At 63.3% G+C, this 18,003-nt stretch overlaps 3 protein-coding genes across 6 annotated transcripts; 2 read left to right on the top strand and 1 right to left on the bottom strand.

Moving 5' to 3' along the window:
* Positions 1–53: 53 nt before the first annotated feature.
* Positions 54–4,199, top strand: GNG13 (G protein subunit gamma 13). The gene is made up of 4 exons (XM_049904236.1): positions 54–187; positions 2,166–2,315; positions 3,658–3,786; positions 3,989–4,199. Exons 3-4 carry the CDS (start codon positions 3,689–3,691, stop codon positions 4,092–4,094), a joined length of 204 nt encoding a protein of 67 aa, XP_049760193.1. The 5' UTR covers positions 54–187; positions 2,166–2,315; positions 3,658–3,688; the 3' UTR covers positions 4,095–4,199.
* A 159-nt stretch (positions 4,200–4,358) lies between these two features.
* On the bottom strand, positions 4,359–13,381 carry CHTF18 (chromosome transmission fidelity factor 18). 2 transcript variants are annotated; one of them, XM_049904235.1, is made up of 21 exons: positions 13,202–13,380; positions 12,536–12,730; positions 12,301–12,451; positions 11,975–12,143; positions 11,344–11,436; positions 11,200–11,252; positions 10,921–11,068; positions 10,246–10,455; positions 9,697–9,794; positions 9,273–9,396; positions 8,904–9,055; positions 8,585–8,678; positions 8,225–8,323; positions 8,000–8,130; positions 7,524–7,683; positions 6,571–6,795; positions 6,277–6,426; positions 6,064–6,194; positions 4,926–5,070; positions 4,664–4,792; positions 4,359–4,573 (listed from the first exon to the last, which is right to left on the bottom strand). In XM_049904235.1, the coding sequence occupies exons 1-21, from the start codon at positions 13,290–13,292 to the stop codon at positions 4,364–4,366; spliced, it is 2,958 nt and encodes a 985-aa protein (XP_049760192.1). In that variant the 5' UTR covers positions 13,293–13,380; the 3' UTR covers positions 4,359–4,363. The 2 variants fall into 2 exon arrangements, with proteins under 2 accessions (XP_049760192.1, XP_049760191.1); XM_049904234.1 differs by having other exon boundaries at positions 4,359–4,792; positions 13,202–13,381.
* Positions 13,382–13,652: 271 nt separating this feature from the next.
* RPUSD1 (RNA pseudouridine synthase domain containing 1) lies at positions 13,653–17,272 on the top strand. 3 transcript variants are annotated; one of them, XM_049904091.1, is made up of 8 exons: positions 13,653–13,801; positions 14,397–14,586; positions 14,870–14,993; positions 15,112–15,214; positions 15,292–15,393; positions 15,523–15,618; positions 15,924–15,973; positions 16,065–16,229. In XM_049904091.1, the coding sequence occupies exons 2-8, from the start codon at positions 14,405–14,407 to the stop codon at positions 16,140–16,142; spliced, it is 735 nt and encodes a 244-aa protein (XP_049760048.1). In that variant the 5' UTR covers positions 13,653–13,801; positions 14,397–14,404; the 3' UTR covers positions 16,143–16,229. The 3 variants fall into 3 exon arrangements, with proteins under 3 accessions (XP_049760048.1, XP_049760047.1, XP_049760046.1); XM_049904090.1 differs by lacking the exons at positions 15,523–15,618; positions 15,924–15,973 and having other exon boundaries at positions 16,065–17,272; XM_049904089.1 differs by lacking the exon at positions 15,523–15,618 and having other exon boundaries at positions 15,924–17,272.
* The last annotated feature ends 731 nt before the right edge of the window (positions 17,273–18,003 follow it).

The following is an 18,003-nucleotide window of genomic DNA, read 5'->3' as shown; positions in this document are numbered from 1 at the left end:
GTCCTCCCAACAGCCTCTTCCCACGCAGGCTGCAAGGTGGGTGCACCTCCCAGGGCAGGCATGGTCCTGGGCACCATGCGGTCTGGTCACCTCAAGGCTGACTGTTGAGCCAGGAAGGCGTCATCCAGAGTGCAGAGTGGGACCCTGTCCTGTACAGAAGTGAAGGTCCGTTGGCCCTCACGTCTCGGTAAGCAACAGGTGCAAGTACTCAGCTCTCTCGCAGAGTCACAGCTGTCACGCAGAGCAGAAGGGAGCTACCTGTAACCCAGGGGTGGGGGTACCTGGGCCACAGGCCTGTGACCAGCAGGAGGCCACACAGCTGTTGGGTCTGAAACACTCACCAAGGTGGGGAGAGTGGCCCCCATGGCCCCACCACCCTGGCATCGCCACCCCAGCCAGGCTGTCCCTTTTCTCCCTGCCCCATCACTGAAGCCAGGGGCTTGGTCCCTGACTTGACGAGTCATTGAGTGCACAGCGCCACAGAGAGGACTTCAGTGATCAAAGTGGCACTGCCTCAGCTCCTCATGGAGACCTGAACAGCCACCCAGCAGGGCTCCCTACCCCAACCCAAGGGTCACAGCTGTGCAGTCTCCCCACCCCCGCTGCTTTGGAAGGAAGTTAGGAGACCATGCCCACTTCCCTCCCCAGGAGACGGCCTCCCCTGGGACCCTCAGCCCTAGAACCCTGGGGGACACCGTTGGGCAGAACCTGTCCTGAAAGCAGGCCTCCCACTCGCCCTGTCCTACCCATGCCTCCAGAAGGGCCAGGTCTGTACCCAGGGGGCGCCACAGTAACCATGGCACAGTGTCCTGGATCCTCGGTGGCCTGCTGTGTCGGGACCATGTGGTGCTCAGGGCACCAAAGGACAAGCTAGGGGGCTGGGGGCTGCAGCCCCCCACTGTCGTTCTGGGGTCCCGCAGGAAGCCTGCCATGATGGGAGCAGCCTCTGTGATGATGCTTGCTCAAGGCCAGGCAGGGCTGGGGGCCTCAGGATGATAAGCAGCCATCCGGGGAGGGCAGAAGTCAGCCAGCACCACCATCTGCCCAGCGGGAGCCAGCACCCTTGGGTTTAAGCTCCCCACCCCACCCCATAATCCGTAATAAAAAATAATCCCGAGTTTCTGAACGTGCTCCTGTTCCAGGGTACCCTTCGCCTTGTCATTGCAAGTGGGGGTGGAAAGAGGCTGGGGGGGTGGCATCTGGGCAGGCTGGGCCATGGGGGCCCCTAGGGACTTCTCGTGATGTCGTTGTGCCCACCCACCTGCCCTCTGGGTGGGGCAGAGTGACTAGGTGCCCGGACCCAAAGGACCATGTTTTGGAATCTGGCCCTACACTCTGCTGCAGCGTTGCTGCCTGGGAGCCCCCACCCAGGATGCAGCCTGGTGCGTGCGTCACTCATGTCCCCTAGGCACAGCTCTCCCGAGTGCCAGCCAGGAGCAGGGACGGTGGGCAGCAGGGACTGTGTCTCGGGCCTGCTGGCATTTACAGGGCTGCAAGATCAGGCGGAGGGGTAGCCAGAGCCCTAGATGCCCAAAGACTACGAGGTGTACCACCACCCGGGGGCAGCATGTCCTCAGGCCCCTGCTGGCAAGCCTTCTGGGCCACTGCTCGGCCCTCTGTGCCTGGCCATGCCAGCCCAGGGCAGGCTAGGGTGTGGGCAGCCCCTCTAGACCCCAGGACAGCCACCCAGGCTGCCTGCCTGGCCTAGAAATGGGACCAAGTCCGCTAGAGGAAGAGGCCAATGTCCACAGTAGTTCAGCTCCAGGAAGAAAGAGCGCTCTGACCCCCAAAGGGCAAGGGGCCATCCCTGTCACTGGGCATTCCACTAGCCTGGTGGCCAGTACTCCTATAGCCAAAGGGTGGGCAGCAGAGGGCAAGAGGGCCTGACCAGCTTTGGGTGAGATGGGCTTAGAGGGGGCACTCAGCTGATGGCCCTCCACACCCAGGAGCCCCTGCCCCATTGGAGGGCATCTCAGCCTCCACTGCCCTGTGGGCCCCAGCACCTGCCAATGGGGAGATCCTCGGAGATGGTGCTCGTGCCAGGCAGGTCAAGTCCCCAGGGTCCCCCAGAAGGGGAGAGTGGCCTGGGCGGGGCCAGGGCCCCAGGTGGCAGGAGTGGGCAGGGCTCTGCCTGCCTCTAGAGCCTGGCTGCACTTCGCCCATAGCTTTACTGCCACTGGGTCCTCCTGTCACCCCGCCCTCCTGCCACCTGGCCCTCCAGGCTGTTACCTGGCCATCCTGTCACCTGGCCCTCACCCTCCCTAGACCTCCAACCACTGTCTCTGTCGCCGTCACGCCTAAGGACGCCGTCCAAGGTAGGCCCCTTGTTCTAAAGTGACCCTGGTCCTCGGACTGGCCCCAGTCCCAACTCCGGAGACTGGACCCTGCCTGTTCCGGCCGCGCGCAGAGGCCAGCCCGGGGGCGCGCGGCGGGGGCGGTAGGCGCGTTTGCGCCTAAGGCGCCGCTCGCGCCGCAGCCCGCCAGTGCAGAGACGCCGAGAGCCGGGCCGGGGCGCGGCGGCGGGCGGCTCAGAGGTAGGTCCTGTCCCCTCCACCTTCCTGTCCGCCCGGCGCGGGCACGGCGTTCCGGGCAGGGGTGCCACGTGGGTCCGCAGGGGTGCGAGCGGGGTCGCAGGGAGGGCGGCCCCCGCGCACACCCCCCCTGCCCTTCACCCCCTTCGCGTTGGCTTCCCCGCCCCCACCGCCCGGCCAAGGCCCCCCCCCTTCCCCGCCCTCGGCGCAGCTGCAGCCTCGCCAGGACAGAGACCCGCTACCCGGGGCCCAGTCTCCAGGGCTCACCACAGCCTGAGGCCGTTTTCTCACACCCTGGAGGAGGAAGCAGGGCGGAGGGGCTCCCTGGGCCCTTGAGTGGGCTGGAGGCAGGGAGCAGCTGCCTCATTCACCTCCAGGTCTCAACCTGTGGCTTTGCTGAAGAGGGGTCTGAACGGTCCATGGAGTTGGGGGGGACACTAGACTATGTGGGTCAGACTGCCCTATTCTAAATCCTGAGGGCATATGTGCCAGGGTGCTCTTGCCCCCCACCCTGCTCTCCAGGCTGGACATGCAAACTTCAGCCATATCCCCAGGGGGCCCCAAGCTGTCTCGGCCCCCTGTGCCCAGGGAGGGCCTCAAGGTGGGGACACAGGTGAAGGGCCAAGTGGGGTACCTTCTGAGGCCCTGCCCCCACCCCCCCCCCACGGCAGTCGTTGCCCCGTCCCTGCAGCCTGGAATTGGGAGTGGCCATGGGAGGTAGCGTGGGTTCCCAGGGCCCTTCCCCAGTAAGCGGCCCATTCTGCTGCCTCCTGGGAGACACTGCCCTGTCCCCACCTCCCATTCTTCAACCCTCGAACCCTAGTCCTGGGAGGCTAGGCTTTGATGAGGCTGATTGGGTGGGGGAGTGTGAGCTGAGGGTGGAAAGTTAGCACTGCAGTTAATTGGCCCCAGGGGTGAAGGGTGGGGGCCCTGGGGCTTCGTCATCAAGGAGAGGCTAAGGCAGCAATGTGGTCCCTGGGGCCCACCCTGGGCAATGGGGAGGCCACTCTCCAGGCCAAGCCAGTCTCCCACCCACCCTGAGGGGGGCTCAGGCAGCTGGGGAGGCAGCTAGGGGTGACCGCTCTGGGCACCCAGCTCAGTCACTTTCTCCTTCTCGTGCCCCCAGCTCCAGGCTGGCTACCGAGGCCCCCGACACCATGGAGGAGTGGGACGTTCCTCAGATGAAGAAGGAGGTCGAGAGCCTCAAGTACCAGTTGGCGTTCAAGAGAGAGATGTCATCTAAGACCATCCCAGAGTGAGTCCCAGACCCCTGCCCGTCTTAGTATCCCAGGCTATTCCCACCCCATGAGGTTTGCATTTCATTTGCCTGCCCCACACTCATTTGCATGAGCCAAGACCACACCCCCTGGGCTGGCCGATGCCATCAGTTCCACCTCCCAACCTGTGGCACCCTAGAGAGGGGCCGGGCATCCCCACTCACCTGCTCCTGTCTGCAGGCTCCTCAAGTGGATCGAGGACGGGATCCCTAAGGACCCCTTCCTGAACCCTGACCTAATGAAGAACAATCCATGGGTGGAGAAGGGCAAGTGCACCATCCTGTGAAGTTCCCCCCACTCCCTCCCCCACCAGCCCTTTAGCCCCCAGCACCCTCGCCCAGCCCCCACACCCCCAACTGCCAGACAAGCATCTTTTTTGAACTTGTAAAGGTATAACTTTTATTGTCTTTTCCAAAGTTTTTACTTTGGGGACACACACTGCAGTGGGGGACTGGTTTCCAGCTGAAATAGGGAGGTGCTATGGGTCCTGGTGGGGCTTGGGGCCCGGTCCCAGCATGGGATGGGGGAACAGGGGCCCCAGCATGGGCGGCCAGGCTACAGTAGGTCACGGATGTGTACGTGACGCCGCACGGCATTGGACACTCCCTCGCTGAAGCGGAACCAGACATGGCTCTTGCCCACGGCTGTGCCTATGAACCACTCCACCACATCCTTCCCAGGGGCCGTGTCCTCTGCTGGGGCCACATGCTTGCTGGGCGCGGCCACGCTCCTGACGATTACGCGCCCGAAGAAGTCTCTCTCGGGCTGGGAGAGGATCAGAGGAGGGCATCCTGGCACCTCTGAGCAACACCCTTGGCTCCCCACAGCCACAGTCACCTGCCCAGGTCGCCTTACCTGCTCCTCGAAGGTGGCCTTCCTCATGATGAATTCCAGCCGCTGCTCATGGTTGCAGGGAGCAGAGTGCCGCACCCCTTTCTGCTCATCCCTCAGAGAGTGCTCGGTGCCTGGGGGACCCCCATCTGCCTGCAGAGGCATGAGAAGAGGGTGAGGCTGACTGAGCAGGGCCACACCAGTGACAAGGCTCCATCTGCCACGGGCAGGGCTCACCAGGAACAGGGCTTACCAGGGGTGGGCCTCACCTGGGAGGGTGCCTCACCTGGGGGCCCTGGGCAACTTGGGCCAAGGCCTCTGCCCGGCGCATTTTCTCCACTTCAATCTCATGGGCAATGAGCTGCTTGGCCTGGTAGGTGAGTGGCTTGCGGGTGGGCAGCTCAGGGAAGCAGCAGATCTCTTTCACATTCCTGCTCTTGGGCAGCGGGGCAGGGAAACCAGGGCCTGGTCAGCGGAGGAAGGATGGCACCTGCCCGCCAACCTTAAGCATCACACTTCGAGAACTGGAGTCTGGGTTCATGTCCTGTAACCCCCACATCCCAGCTCTGTGGCAATGGGGGGCTGACCTGTCATCCCCTAAAGAAAACCAGCTGGGGAGGGTCAGGGCGGAGCATGGTCCCAGGACCAGGTCCCCCCAGCCTGTCTCTAGTTCTAGGTAGTCTCTAAACAAACGAGGAAAAAAAAAAAAAAAACCAATTGCTATCAAGTCGCTTCTGACTCATAGCGTCCTTATGGGATAGAGCAGAACTGACCCTGTAGGTTTTCCAAAAAGCACCTGGGGGATTAGAACTGCCGACCTTATGATTAGCATTCAAGCTCTTAACCACTGTGCTAGTAACGGTGTATCCCGCACGTAAGAACAGTGGTGCTGGGGCCAACTCCAAGCCCTGCTCCTGGATACCACTCAGCCCCCTCACTGGGGCAAGGGGACCCCAGGACTGAGGCCTGAGCCCCTCTTGGGTCCCCCAGGAGAGAGGTGGCCAATAAGGCCAGCAGCAGCACCTTGGGGTCAATCCCTGTGCCTCACTGCCCCAGAAAGAGGAAGGGAGCTCGGAGGACCTAAGTGGCTATCCAGAACCCCCGACGGGGGACAGGCACAGGCATAGACAGTGAGGGGCTGAGCAATAAACCTGCAGACCAAACAGGGTCAGGGGTCATCCCAGAGCCGTCAGTGATCCCCACCTCACAGTCACATTTGGAAAGGGCTGAGCGCACCAAGATATTTTAGACTGGGTCCTCGAGCCCAGGCCTCAGCCTCCCCGCCCTGGTGCCCCAACCCCCGGTGGCAGTGACCTCGGACAGTGCAGTGAGCCCCAGGGGGGCAATGACCCTGGGCAGGGCAGGTTGGGGTAGGGCAGTGGTGACCCAGGGCAGGGCAGCAGCCCCAGGTGGGGTTCACTCACGGCTCTAGGCGGTATGTGTACTGCCCATTGAGTGCCCGCTCCTGGCGGTAGGTGAGGCTGTAGGCCAGCATGGTGCCCACGAGGTCAGCCAGCTGCTGCTTTTCACAGGCGCTGTACAGCTGTGTGCTCACCTACAGGCAGATGGTAGGACACAGGATCTGAACACGGCCAGCCATATCTGCTCGGAGCCTCTCCCCTCCACGAAGCACTCACGGGGCGCAGCTTTGGCGTGAGGATATCCAGGAGTGGGCAGAGGGCATCCAGCACAAGGGCCTGGGGCATGGTACGGCTGCGGGCAGACGGTGTGATGCCCGACACTAGCGTCTGGATCAGGTCCTGCGTGCGGCTAGTCCGGTTCTGGGCCTGGAGTAGGTGGGGGAGCAGGACCTGACTCACCTCTAGGACCCGCCTGACTCAGGGAGCGAGACCAGCTCAGCCCAGGACCCCCTGACCCTAGTGGAAGCAAGGCCAGCTCAGCCCAGGACTACCCTCCCCCCGCACAGGCACCTCCTGCTGGCTGCTGGGGAAGGCCAGGCGCGGCACATGGGCAGCGGCGAAGAGCAGGTGGAAGGCAACAGGCAGGATGAGTGGGTAGCGCAGCAGCTGGAAGCTCTGACCACGGAGGGTAGCCCGGGCCAGCAGGTCATCAAAGGCCAGCCAGTCGAGGGCAGCACACACAGTACCCAGCCTGGGGTCCCGAAGCCGCAGCCGCAGGAAGTTGTCATACAGGCCCTGTGGTTGGTGGGGTCTGTGAACCCTCAGCCCCTTGCCCAGCCCGGCCCTTTCTCTCCCCCCGCAACCCCATGAGTTCCAGGGTCTCGGGGGGTTCCAGGGTCTCAGAGGATGCCAGGCCTGAGAGAGAATAAGCCGTACTACTGTTGGACAAGGACCCCAGGATGTGCGGGGAGACCCTCCCTACCCTGACTACCTCAGGAGCCAGCGGGCTGGCCCTAGCCCTCCCTTTGGGGCACAGCTGGCACGAGAGGTCCCCCGCAGAACCCAAGGCACAAAGCCCATCTCTCGCCTCTGCAGCCTTGCCGGCCCCCACCCACACTGAGCCACCCCCCACCCCCACGCTGAGCCACCCGCCACCCCCATGCTGAGCCACCCACTCAGTGGGATTTCTAGGATCTCAGACTCCTAAACCAAAGCTGTTCAGGGTCCAGCTTAGGCCCGGGCTCTGGGGGGCTGGGAAAGCCATCTGTCACCTGCTCTGGTTGAACTTCAGCCAACTCCCCTTGCTCTCACGCCCATGTGTCATCCTTGTCCCCCACTCCTGCCCAGGACTCAGTCCTGACCCACCCCCGGTCCCGGCTCTGACAAGCCCTGTCTTTGCACCGACACCTTCTGACCCCCCCATCTGCCACCCTCCTCCCCCAAACTTTCTCTTCTCCTGGAGCGCGGCACCCACTCCCTCCGTCGTGGGGACACATTTGCCCCACACACTCGCTGTGGGTTACCTGCACCACCTTCTCGTGCTCGCCAGCAGAGGCAGCCACATGCAGCACACGGTGGAAGCGCTGCGAGACGCAGATCGAGGCCGTTTCGGCAGGGCAGGGTCCTATATCCCTAGTCAGGAGCATGTGGGCAGATGGGGCTGGGTCTCGGTCCACATGGCACCTGGAGGGGGGACACTGAGGCTGGATGGAGCCCTGTGTGAGAGTGAAGGCAGCCCCCTGCCCACCCTGACTCCCCCCAAGAACCCCTCCTGACAGCAGCCCCAGCCCCTCGTCCGCAACCCCTCCCCCAGAGGTCTCATTGCCCAAGGGCCAGAGGGTCTACATGGTCACACACTCTGGGGTCCAAGAGGTCTCGGCTAACCGGAATCTCACTTAACTGGAGGTGGTCAAAGCCCAGCAGTGGAGATGGGGCCAGGGGCCTCAGCCCAGGTGTCCACAGGGCCTGTGGAGGGTGTCCCCCCGCCCCATGCCCACACCTCTTGGCCCGGGGCAACTGGAAGACTTCCTGCCATACTGCAAAGAGTCCCTTGCGCTGGTCCTTGAGGCCAATGTGCATGCTCTGCACAGCCTGTGCACTCAGCTCCCGCCGGCCCTGTCCATGCAGGAACTGGACACACGGGGATGGTGAGGGGCAGTGAAGGGTGGTGAGACACAGCAGGGGTGGGCAAGCAGGCCCCCACCCCCACCCTGCCAGCCCCCACCTGCAGGGTGTTGATGCAGGCGCGGATGTCATTGTCCGTCTTCTCGCAGAGGGCCACAAGCACACCGGGGTCAGCCTGCATGCCCCGCCGCTGGGAAATCTGTGGGGGTTAGGAGCAGGCTGGGTACTCTCCACAAGTAAGGGGAACCCTGTCCTGCAGGGGATGAGGTAGGTCTCCACTGATGGCCACAGCCCTGCCTGGAACCAGGCAGCAGCATAGGACACTCTGGCTCAGACACCACCAGCCACCACACCCAGGGCTGGCCAGGGGCTGGCTGGGGACCTGGACACAGAGGTTAGCCTGGGGGGAGGCCTGTGAGGGATCCACAGCCTGGGCATGTCCCCCAGGGTCCTTACTAACCTCCTGGAGCCGCTGCACAAGCCGCGAGGACAACGTGGGCGGAAAGTGGAGCAGAAGGGCCTGCTGCTTGAGCTGCCGCAGGGATGGTGCAAACCTGGGGGAGGGATCAGGCCATGCTACTGTGCTGCCACGCCCACCCTACTGGGGCACCCAGGGTCCATGCCACAGCCCAACGGGCACAGGGAAGAAAGCGGACCCAGGGCCCGGTTCTGATTCCATCACCAAGAGTTTATGGGCTGTGAGGCAGGTGGGCTCTCCTCAGGAAACCAGTGGCCCCACTGCCCACATGGTGGACCCCAACCGGTGCCACCACACTCACTGGTCATTGCAGATGCAGATAATGGGCCTCATCAGGAGCCCCCCCTCCACCTGGTGCTGCCGTCCCCTGCCCTTGGGCACAGCCTGGCCTCTAGGCTCCCCCTCCTGTGGCCCCCTGCGGTCCAAGATGCTCAAGAGGACATGGACAGCGGCCTGTGGGGGATGCGAGGGATGTAAGTGGAGCCCGCCAGCCTCTACCCCAACCCAGCTACAGAGGCCCCCCCATACCCAACTTGTCCCCAGAGATACCTCCCATGCCCCCTTCTGCCCGAGATCCCCCACAACCCCATCCAGCCCTGGAAGCCCCCCTCACACCCTGCCTGGCCCTGGAGGCCCCCCCCGCCCCACCCAGCCCTGGAGGACCCCCTACCGTGGGGGCCCCGTCGATCTCATCAATGACCAGGCAATTGGGCCTCCCGCCAGCACCCAGCACTGACTCCATCTGCGTGGCTGCCTCGATGCATGTGCGAAAGGCCTCAGGGCTGCGGTCATCACTGGAAGTAGACACAGTGAGGTCAGGGAGGGGCTTGGACAGCATCCTGGGGGTGGGCCACAATGCCCCCAGCTGGGCTTAGAGGCTGCCACGTGATATGCCCACCGCCAGGACCAGTGAACCTAAGCAAGGAGAAGTCTCCTAGCCCACGCACCTGGGACCGCCACCATGCCCAGATCACAAAGCCCCACCTCCTCTGACCAGTAGGAGCATGGGAGACCTGGAGGCTGGCCTTCCACGCCCTACCTGGCCCCTGGTCCAGCTGCTCCCGAGGATACCTCTACCATGCTACTCCGCTCACCTGGCATTCATCTCAACCACGCAGTACCCTGCGTGCCGTGCAATCACATGGGCCAGGGTGGTCTTGCCCAGCCCTGGGGGCCCGCACAGCAGTGCCACCTGCAGATGATGATGACATGCTGGAGCTGGCACCACCTCCAGGAAGACCCCCTTGCCCAGCAGCTGCAAACTGTAGCTCCCAGCTCTAACGCTGACAGTATCTTACTGCTCACAGTCCTCGTGTGAGGACAAAACCCTGCCTGCTAACAGCACAAAACTTGTCTGCTAAAACAAGAGAGCAAGTCACGGGAAACTAGAAGGACCACAGCCATTACAACGTGAGACCCCAGAACCACCACAATGAGATGGGGGCCCATCAAGGGGCATCGTGACCCCGTCATCTGAAGAACATTCTTAAGTCTCTGCTCAGGTTAACACAACAGACCAAGACCCCGACATCTTTGTGCTCCTGAGAGCAAACATGCCTCATGGCTCACAGAGGCTGCAAAGGCGCCATCCACCCCAAGCTCAGCCCTTAGCCCAGGGCAGTGGTGCTTGTGGTGGGGCTCACCTTTTGCTGGGGCCGCTGGCTCGGGTCCAGCTCAGCCTCAAGCATTTCCTCCAGCACCTGCTCGTAGCTCTTCCACTTGCCAGAGGCTGCGGCCTCCTTGCCCACTCGGGGCAGTTCAGTGCTGGGCCTGGGCTTCCAGGTGGGCCTCTCACGGCCGAACACCACCAGGTCCCACAGCTTCAGCCACTTGAGAAGGCAGCGGTTGGTAAACTGTGCAGGGGAGGGGCACAGCCTAAGGACTCCCCCCCATCAGCCCCTTCTGTCAACCTGCTGCCCTGGGCCCACATCACAGATGAGGGTGCCACACCTCAGGAAGGTACATGACCAGTGTCCAGTCTCCTTGGTGGCAAGTGGCAGGGCAGGGTTCACAAAGGTCCTCTGACCCTACCAGATATGCCTTGCTTCTCCAGGTTATCCCAGTATTAAATAAAGGAAGACCCCATAGTGGGAGCAGGGACCGGGGTGGAGGTTCTGGGGAGGTGACACAAGGGCTCCCAGCTGAGCTCACAGGTGGCCAGCAGCAGACCAGCCCCATGCTGGGTCTGTTTCCCCATCTACAACTCTACAGGGTGGACCAGCTCTCTCTCCACCCAACAGCCCAGCGAGCTGGGCCCTGAGTTTTTCCTTCTCAGGGACAGGGAAGTCAATCCTAGTTGAACAAGAACAAGGCCTCACATCATCACTGAGCAATTCCATGTAGTGCCGGGGCGCGAACTCATCAACCCACAGGTAGTGGTGGGAGGCGTCTTGGCCATCAGCCACCTCTGGCTCTTCCTCTGGGGCCCTCACAGGCTGGGGGAACTCCTCCTCCTCAGGCCTGAGGCTGAAGAACATTGTGGTCTGAGCCACCAGGGCCTTGACCCCAGACCATGCTGACCCTGCATCCATGGAATACAGGCGGAGGCAGTCCAAGACCAAGGGAGGGTCCCGGGGTGCGGAGAGCCACTGAGTCACCTGTGCAGCACATCTGAGAGCTGCTGGGCCTCCTCGAACTGCCGCTGCTGCCGCTGTTTAGACAAGGGTCGGGTTAGAGTGGCTCAGACCTTGATCTCACCTAAAGCCACCCTTCCCTGCCCAGCTGGACCCTAGCCAACCCACCTTGCCATCCACCTGCTCCTTCAGGGAGGCAAAGGGCACACCCAGCAGGTCCAGCTGGCTGTGGCCACGCCACCGGATGTCCAGGAGAGGGCTCTGTGGGGAGGGGGCCACAGTCACCTCCGCACCCTGGTCACAGGGCTCTCACAACCCCCCTATAGTGCCCAGGGAGCTAGCACCCAGTGTCAGCTGGCCAAGGGAGGTGGGGGAGGCCCTCTCTAGTCAGGGACCCCAGTGGGGAAACCAAAAGGGATGGGGTCAGATCAAAGGAGCCGCAAGGACCTCCCCATCCTGGGGGTATGCCTGGCCTCAAGGGTGGGTGGGGAAATGGGGTCTCCCAAGGTCCCTCTGACCACACAGGACCTCCACCACACTCCAAAGCAGCTTCAGCTCTCCCTGTTGGTTCTCTGCCCACCACCTCACCTCCTCCCAGAAGCTGACTGCCACGTGCTGCCAGAACCACAGGTAAGGAGACTGAGACCCAACAGAGAACCCAGGTGACCCAGTACCCAGCAAACCAAACACACGGACCCCATTTGCCAAGCCAGGTGAGCTTGCCGAGAGGGTCCTGGCCAGGGATGTGAGGCCCGAGGCCCTTCCCTCGGCCACAATGAGCCAGCCACGTGGCACCCACCTGCACCCCCATGCCTGTGGGGTCAGCCCATAGCACCAGGAAGGCTCGGTCGCCACCAGTCGACGTCACGTTTATGTAGTCTTCCAGGACTGGTGGCCGCCGCAGGACAGGATTGCGAGCAGCTGGTGAGGCCGACATGGGATCCGTGTCGGCTCCAGTGTCCAAGGGCCTAAGAGGGGTCGGGACTCAGACTCAGGACTCGGCCTGCTGTTACCAGTAGGCAAGGGGCCAGGCCCACCCCTGGGCACCAGGCCCTCACGGGCCACCCCTCCAGCCTCAGGGCCCCATCTGAGGAGCAGGCTCCTTGCCAAGTCCAAGGCACGTACCCATCACCCCACAGCTCAGCAGGGACCTTGGGGCTTGGCGGGGGAGTGATGCCCCACTGTAGGGAATTGGGCAGTGACTCCTCCATCTCCTCCTCTGACTCAAAGTTCAGTCTCTTGACCACCTCCAGCCGCGGCCATTTGATCCTGGGGGCTGTGGGGACACATGGAGGAGCAAGAGACACTTCCCCAGCTTCACACCCCACCCTGGCCCCTGCGGCTAACCCTGCAGACATACTGGGAGGCAAGACTCTGTCCCTGTGGACATCACTATCCAGTTTTCTCTTCCTGGCACCATCCTTGCCTTTCTGCAGAGACCCGACCAGAGAAGAGCAGGTGGTAGCATCTTCTCTGGTGATGGCCTCCTCAAAGCTCAGCTGGGGTTGGCCCACTGGGGGCTGAGGAGTCCTGGAGAGTGGCAGACCTGAGGCCCCTGCAGAAGAGAGGGTGTTCGGTGGCTGCCGCAGGACAGCCTCCTGGGCCAGCGGCGTTGAGGCTCTTCCCTCCCCAAAGGGCGGTTTTCTTCTGGCCTTTGCTCACCGGTCTCTACCTCATCTTCTCAGAGAAGCCCTCCCTGATTGTCAAGCACCAGCATCACAGTGCTGTACAGGCGAGGAGGGTGAACAAGCCATGGGAGATGAGAAGTGGGGAATGGACGGCGTACACAGGGGAGGGGAACAGAGCCCAGAGGGAGGAGAAGGGGGGAAGGAGATGGGGGCCGATGGGAGGCCGGGGGAAGGACAAGGTGGTGGGGGGGAGGGGATAGGGGAGAAGTTGGGGAGGGGGGCAGGGAGGAGGGGGAGCTGGAGGGAGGAGATGGGGCCGGGAGGAGGGAACCGGGGAGGAAACGGGGGGCCGGGGGGTTCGGGTGGGCGGGTGCGTGGCCTCCCCGCCCCGCGCGCACCTTCCAGCTCGGCCAGCACCTCGAGCTCGGCCGCGAACTGGCTGTGGAAGTCGTCCTCGACCCCAAAGGGGTCCTGTTCGTAGTTCTCCATGCTGCTCGCCGCAGCGGTATCTCCAGGCCCGCGCCCCGAGCCTCCCGCCTCCAGAGCGCCGCCCGCGCCGCCAATCAGAGGCCGGCGTGCGGGCGGTGCTCGCCATTGGGTGACGGTGGCTGGCCGGCTGGGCGTGGTTGAGTGAATTCATTGGCTTCGAAGCGGCGGGTCCAGGAAAGCTGGCCATTGGGCAACGGGGGCGGGGCGGAGGCGGGGCTGCGCGCGCAGGCCGGGCGGGGCCGACTCAAGTCACTGTAGAAGAGTGGCAGCCCAGAAACGCTCGTTATTGGTCGCCCAGCTGCCCTTCCGCGGCGGGGGCAAAGGGGGAGACGGGGGCAGGCGGGGCGGGGCGGAGGCGGGGCTGTGCGCGCTGCGGGGCCGGGCCGAGGAGCTGCTCCGTGACCCGAGCGGAGACTCCGGGTCGCAGGTGGCGGAGTGCGGGGTCGCGGGGGCTGGAGCTCGGGCTGGACAGCGGCATCGGGGATCCGGACGGCGCAGCTCGGCGGCAGGTCGGTCCTGGGGCGGGCAGGAACTCAGAGCCGGGATCTGGCCGGACTCCTGTGGCCAGGGGCCACCTAGGGGCGCGGAGGCAGGGCCTTAGGGAGGGGGTGTCTGCGGGGAGGGGCCGGCTCTGGCCGCCCCGGGACCCCGCTCCTCTTTTGGGGTGCAACAGCCCCTGCCCGTGTTCTCCGACTCACGCACTCGGCGAAGCCCGGAGGAGGGCCTTTCACGTGTCCAGAGCCCGGAAGGGTCTACGGGACGGGCTGGGGAGGTCAGCGAAGAACAAGCCCGTTCCTTTCAAGATCTGGGTCGTGTCCTCACGATCCAGTCAGAGTCCGGAGAACCACTGACTCCCACCCCCGCACCCCGCTGATGCTTCCCCCCCAAGTGGGCCTTGGGTGCTGGGACATAGGGGATGGGGCATCAGAGGGTTCAGACCTGGGGCGGCGGGGGGGGGGGCCTGGGGGACAGGGAGAGGTGTCTGATGAGAGAATAGGGGGTGGGAGGAGTGTTTGACTCCGGGATGGAGGTGTCTGACCGGGGAGGGGTGTCTGACGTGGCGGTGACGTTGCCCCACCCCCTGCCCTCTCCTGCCTCTTTTAGGCACAGCCATGGAGCCAGGCAGCATGGAGAACCTCTCCATAGTGTACCAGAGCCGCGACTTTCTGGTGGTCAACAAGCACTGGGATGTGCGCATTGACAGCAAGACATGGCGAGAGACGGTTACTCTCCAGAAGCAGCTGCGTCACCACTTTCCTGAGCTGGCTGACCCCAACACCTACTATGGCTTCAGGTGCGAAGAGTGGATGAGACCACAGCTGGTAGGGTCCAGGCCACCTGAGGATGAGACCACAGCAGGCAAGGTCCAGGGCACTTCAGAATGAGACCGTGGGGGTGGGTGGGGTCCAGGCCACCTCAGTACAAGACCACAGCATTTGGGGTCCAGGCCACTTCAGGATGAGACCACGGTGGGGGGGGGAGTCCAGGCCACTTCAGGATGAGACCACAGCCAGCAGGGTCCAGGCCACCATGGGACAAGACCACGGCGAGCGCCTCAGTGACCCTGCCGTCCCCAGATTCTGCCACCAGCTGGACTTCTCCACTAGCGGGGCGCTCTGTGTGGCCCTGAGCAAGGCAGCTGCCGGCAGTGCCTACAGGTGCTTCAAAGAGCGGCGTGTCACCAAGGCTTATCTGGCTCTGGTAAGGCCCTCCTGGGCATGGGGGCCATAGCCCTGTGCCAGGCACCCTGTCATCTCCACTTTGCCCCTGTGGCCACTGGGCTGCTCCCTGAGAGGTGTGTGTTTCACCTGCCCAACAGTTGCGGGGCCATGTCCAGGAAAGCCGCGTGACCATCAGCTATGCCATTGGCAGGAGCAGCACAGAAGGCCGGGCCCACACCATGTGCATCGAGGGCACTCCAGGTATGGCCTCAGGGTGGGGTCCGGGCAGGTGGGGCCCGGGGTGGCAGCTGACCCTCACGTTGCCTCCTCCTGCCCAGGCTGTGAGAACCCGAAGCCGAGCCTGACGGAACTGGTGGTCCTTGAGCACGGGCTGTACTCTGGGGACCCCGTCTCCAAGGTGCTGCTGCAACCACTTACAGGTGTGCCAGAGTGGGGCAGGGGACCCTGCCTGCGGTGTCCCCATTTTGCAGGGAGGTAAACAGGCACTGGGGGAAAGTAACCCGCCTGAGGCAACCCCAAGTCACTGGCAGAACTGTCCCCCACCCCAGCACAGCCTGAGCCCTCAGGTCTTTACTGGGCCCTGGAGGTCCTTGGAAGGAGCTGTGGTGACGCAGTGGTTCACGTACTCAGCTGCTATCCAAAAGGTTAGCGGTTTGAACTCACCAGCCTCTGCAGGAGAAAGGTGTGGCGGTTTGCTTCTGTAAAGGTTTCTGCCAGGGAAATCCTGTAGTGCAGTTGTACCCTGTGTTGTAAGGTCACTGAATCTGAATCAAGTGGGGTTTCTAGATGGGGTTCTCCGTCTGGAACCTGAGAGCACCCTCTGTCTGCCTTCTACTGTCCTGAGTGTCAGTCTCGCTTGTAAAGGAGGTGGCTATGGGGTGGAGGGGCATGGATGCAGAGGGTAGAGGGGCATGGATGGAGGGCCCACTGATCCATGCCCCTGCCACAGGCCGGACGCACCAACTGCGAGTGCACTGCAGCGCCCGCGGCCACCCCGTGGTAGGCGATTTAACGTACGGGCAGGGCGGCAGCCAGGAGGAGCGGCCCTTTCGCATGATGCTGCATGCCCTCTACCTGCGGGTGCCCACAGATGCCGAGCGTGTCGAGGCCTGTACACCCGATCCCTTCGTGCCTGCCCTGGACGCCTGCTGGAGCCCCCACACCCTAGTGCACCCCCTCAACCAGCTCATCCAGGCCCTGCGAGCAGCCCCTGACCCTGACCCCACCATCTGGGGCCCCCAGCCCTGCAGCCCCACCACACCCCACTCCGTGACCCCCGAGACCGAGGCACAGCAGGCCTCTTGCCTACAGTGGCTGCTGGAGTGGACACTGGAGCCAGACAGCTGAGTGGGCAGCCAGGGTGTAGGGTGGCAGCTGGAACCCCAGGATGGGGCTGCAGGACAGAACCCCAGACCCACCCTGAGGCAAGTGGTGTCCCTAGTGGGCACACAGATGGCTGCTGGCTCCCCACTGGAGGAGAATTTAGGCCCACCCTGACTGCTGCAGGTTGAGGGCTGCAGTGTAGCCTGTCGGTCAGCAGGGGGAGCCAGGCAGTTGCAGGTGGAGGAGCGCCCAGGAAGTGCTGATGCCTGGTCACCAGGGAAACCGAGGCCCTTCTTTTCTCCTGAAATGCCTTTCTGGCTTCTAACCCTCACCCTCGGGCCCCCAATTTACAGACAGGATGGAGGCCAGGGAGGGGGAGTGACTTCCCACAGTCACCCAGCTGGACGGGGCAGAGTGGGCCTGGATCCCCAGCACCCACAGTCCCTGCCGTGCCCCTACCACCTGAAGTGACGCATTTCCTTTGCTCCTCTGCCTGGAGCCCCTCGTCCTATCGTCTGCAGACCCCGGCCCCTCTCCCTGTCTACCCACCGTGGTCTTCACACCCTGCTAGCCCACCTCTCTCTGTGCCTTTGTTTCTGCTAGATTCCACCTGGGAGCCCATCCCCCTCCACCTGGGTCCTGGGGATGAGGGGGGTGGTGGCTGAGGAGCCCCAGCTGCTCACCCACCCCTCTACACCTATCAGGGGTGTGCTCCACTATAGGGTCTTCGGGCTCCTAGCCTACCTCTGGCACTGCCTACTCCCACGAACCCCTGGCTTACAGGAACCCCAGCCTGGGAGCCGTGGGCAGCTTGGGTCTCACCTCCTGTCTCCCCGCAATGTGCCAACTACAGCTTAACTTCAGGGACTCAGAATAAACTCAGTGACAGACCCTACGGGTGACCAAGAACGTGTCTGATGTTAGGGTCTTGGGGGGTTCTGGAGACCCGGACCCTTCATGCCTCCTTCCTGAACCAGCAGGCCTCTGCCCTGAAACTACCAGTAGGGCTCAGACCACCTCAGGTTGCTGGCTGTTGACCTGAGCCCCAGCTGTGCAGGGGTACCCTACAGCCCAGCTTGAGGGCTGGGCTATCAGCAGGGATGGAGAGGGTAGAGGCCAGGTCAGGCCCACCCTGGAGGACCCCCAGGCTTCCCAGGGCCTCCCAGCCAAGTTTCCCAGGGCCTCTTAGAGTCACCTCCACCTCAGTGCTCACCCCCAAACTCTCAGAGCACTGGGTGGTGGGGGTGGTGGAGGTTGCACAGGGCTGCAGTTCTGGGCCTGGCATCTAGTCTTGGGCCAGCCCCACCTGTGACCACAGTGGGGTGGCAGCAGGGCTAAGGCAGGGCAGAGACCCAAGTCAGAACCCCAGAGACAGGGTGGCCGGGTTGGAGGTCCGGCCTAACTGCCTGAGGGCTGCATGGTCTAGGGCAAGTTACTGCTGCCCCCGTGTCTGTTTCCTTCTCTGTTAAGGGGGACTTGAATGGGTCAAAGGAGGCCACACGAGCCCGTGGGGCACCCCATTCTCAGTTGCTGTCTAGCCAATGGGACCACTCATCCCCTGGCCCTGCCTTTTTCAGTTGTTGTCTAGCCAATGAGACCACTCATCTCCTGGCCCTGCCCTCTTGCTGTCTAGCCAATGGGACCACTCATCCCCAGTCCTGCCCTCACACACCTCTCTCACTAGTTCTCATACTTGCTGAGCCCTG

Source organism: Elephas maximus, chromosome 12 (assembly GCF_024166365.1).
Source record: "Elephas maximus indicus isolate mEleMax1 chromosome 12, mEleMax1 primary haplotype, whole genome shotgun sequence".
NCBI lineage: Eukaryota > Metazoa > Chordata > Mammalia > Proboscidea > Elephantidae > Elephas > Elephas maximus.
The sequence above is the reverse complement of the archived record's forward strand: the minus strand, read 5'-3'. Positions and strand labels throughout refer to the sequence as shown.

Excerpts from the sequence above, each read along its gene's own strand:
- GNG13 (XM_049904236.1), top strand. The coding sequence starts at position 3,689 with ATGGAGGAGTGGGACGTTCCTCAGATGAAGAAGGAGGTCGAGAGCCTC. Across the intron at positions 3,787-3,988 it reads TCATCTAAGACCATCCCAGA|GCTCCTCAAGTGGATCGAGG; the intron begins GTGAGTCCCAGA and ends TCCTGTCTGCAG.
- CHTF18 (XM_049904234.1), bottom strand. The coding sequence starts at position 13,292 with ATGGAGAACTACGAACAGGACCCCTTTGGGGTCGAGGACGACTTCCAC. Across the intron at positions 12,731-13,201 it reads GGTGCTGGCCGAGCTGGAAG|GGGCCTCAGGTCTGCCACTC; the intron begins GTGCGCGCGGGG and ends TCTCTTCTGCAG. Across the intron at positions 8,324-8,584 it reads TTGTGCAGCGGCTCCAGGAG|ATTTCCCAGCGGCGGGGCAT; the intron begins GTTAGTAAGGAC and ends TAACCCCCACAG.
- RPUSD1 (XM_049904089.1), top strand. The coding sequence starts at position 14,405 with ATGGAGCCAGGCAGCATGGAGAACCTCTCCATAGTGTACCAGAGCCGC. Across the intron at positions 14,587-14,869 it reads AACACCTACTATGGCTTCAG|ATTCTGCCACCAGCTGGACT; the intron begins GTGCGAAGAGTG and ends TGCCGTCCCCAG. Across the intron at positions 14,994-15,111 it reads CCAAGGCTTATCTGGCTCTG|TTGCGGGGCCATGTCCAGGA; the intron begins GTAAGGCCCTCC and ends CCTGCCCAACAG.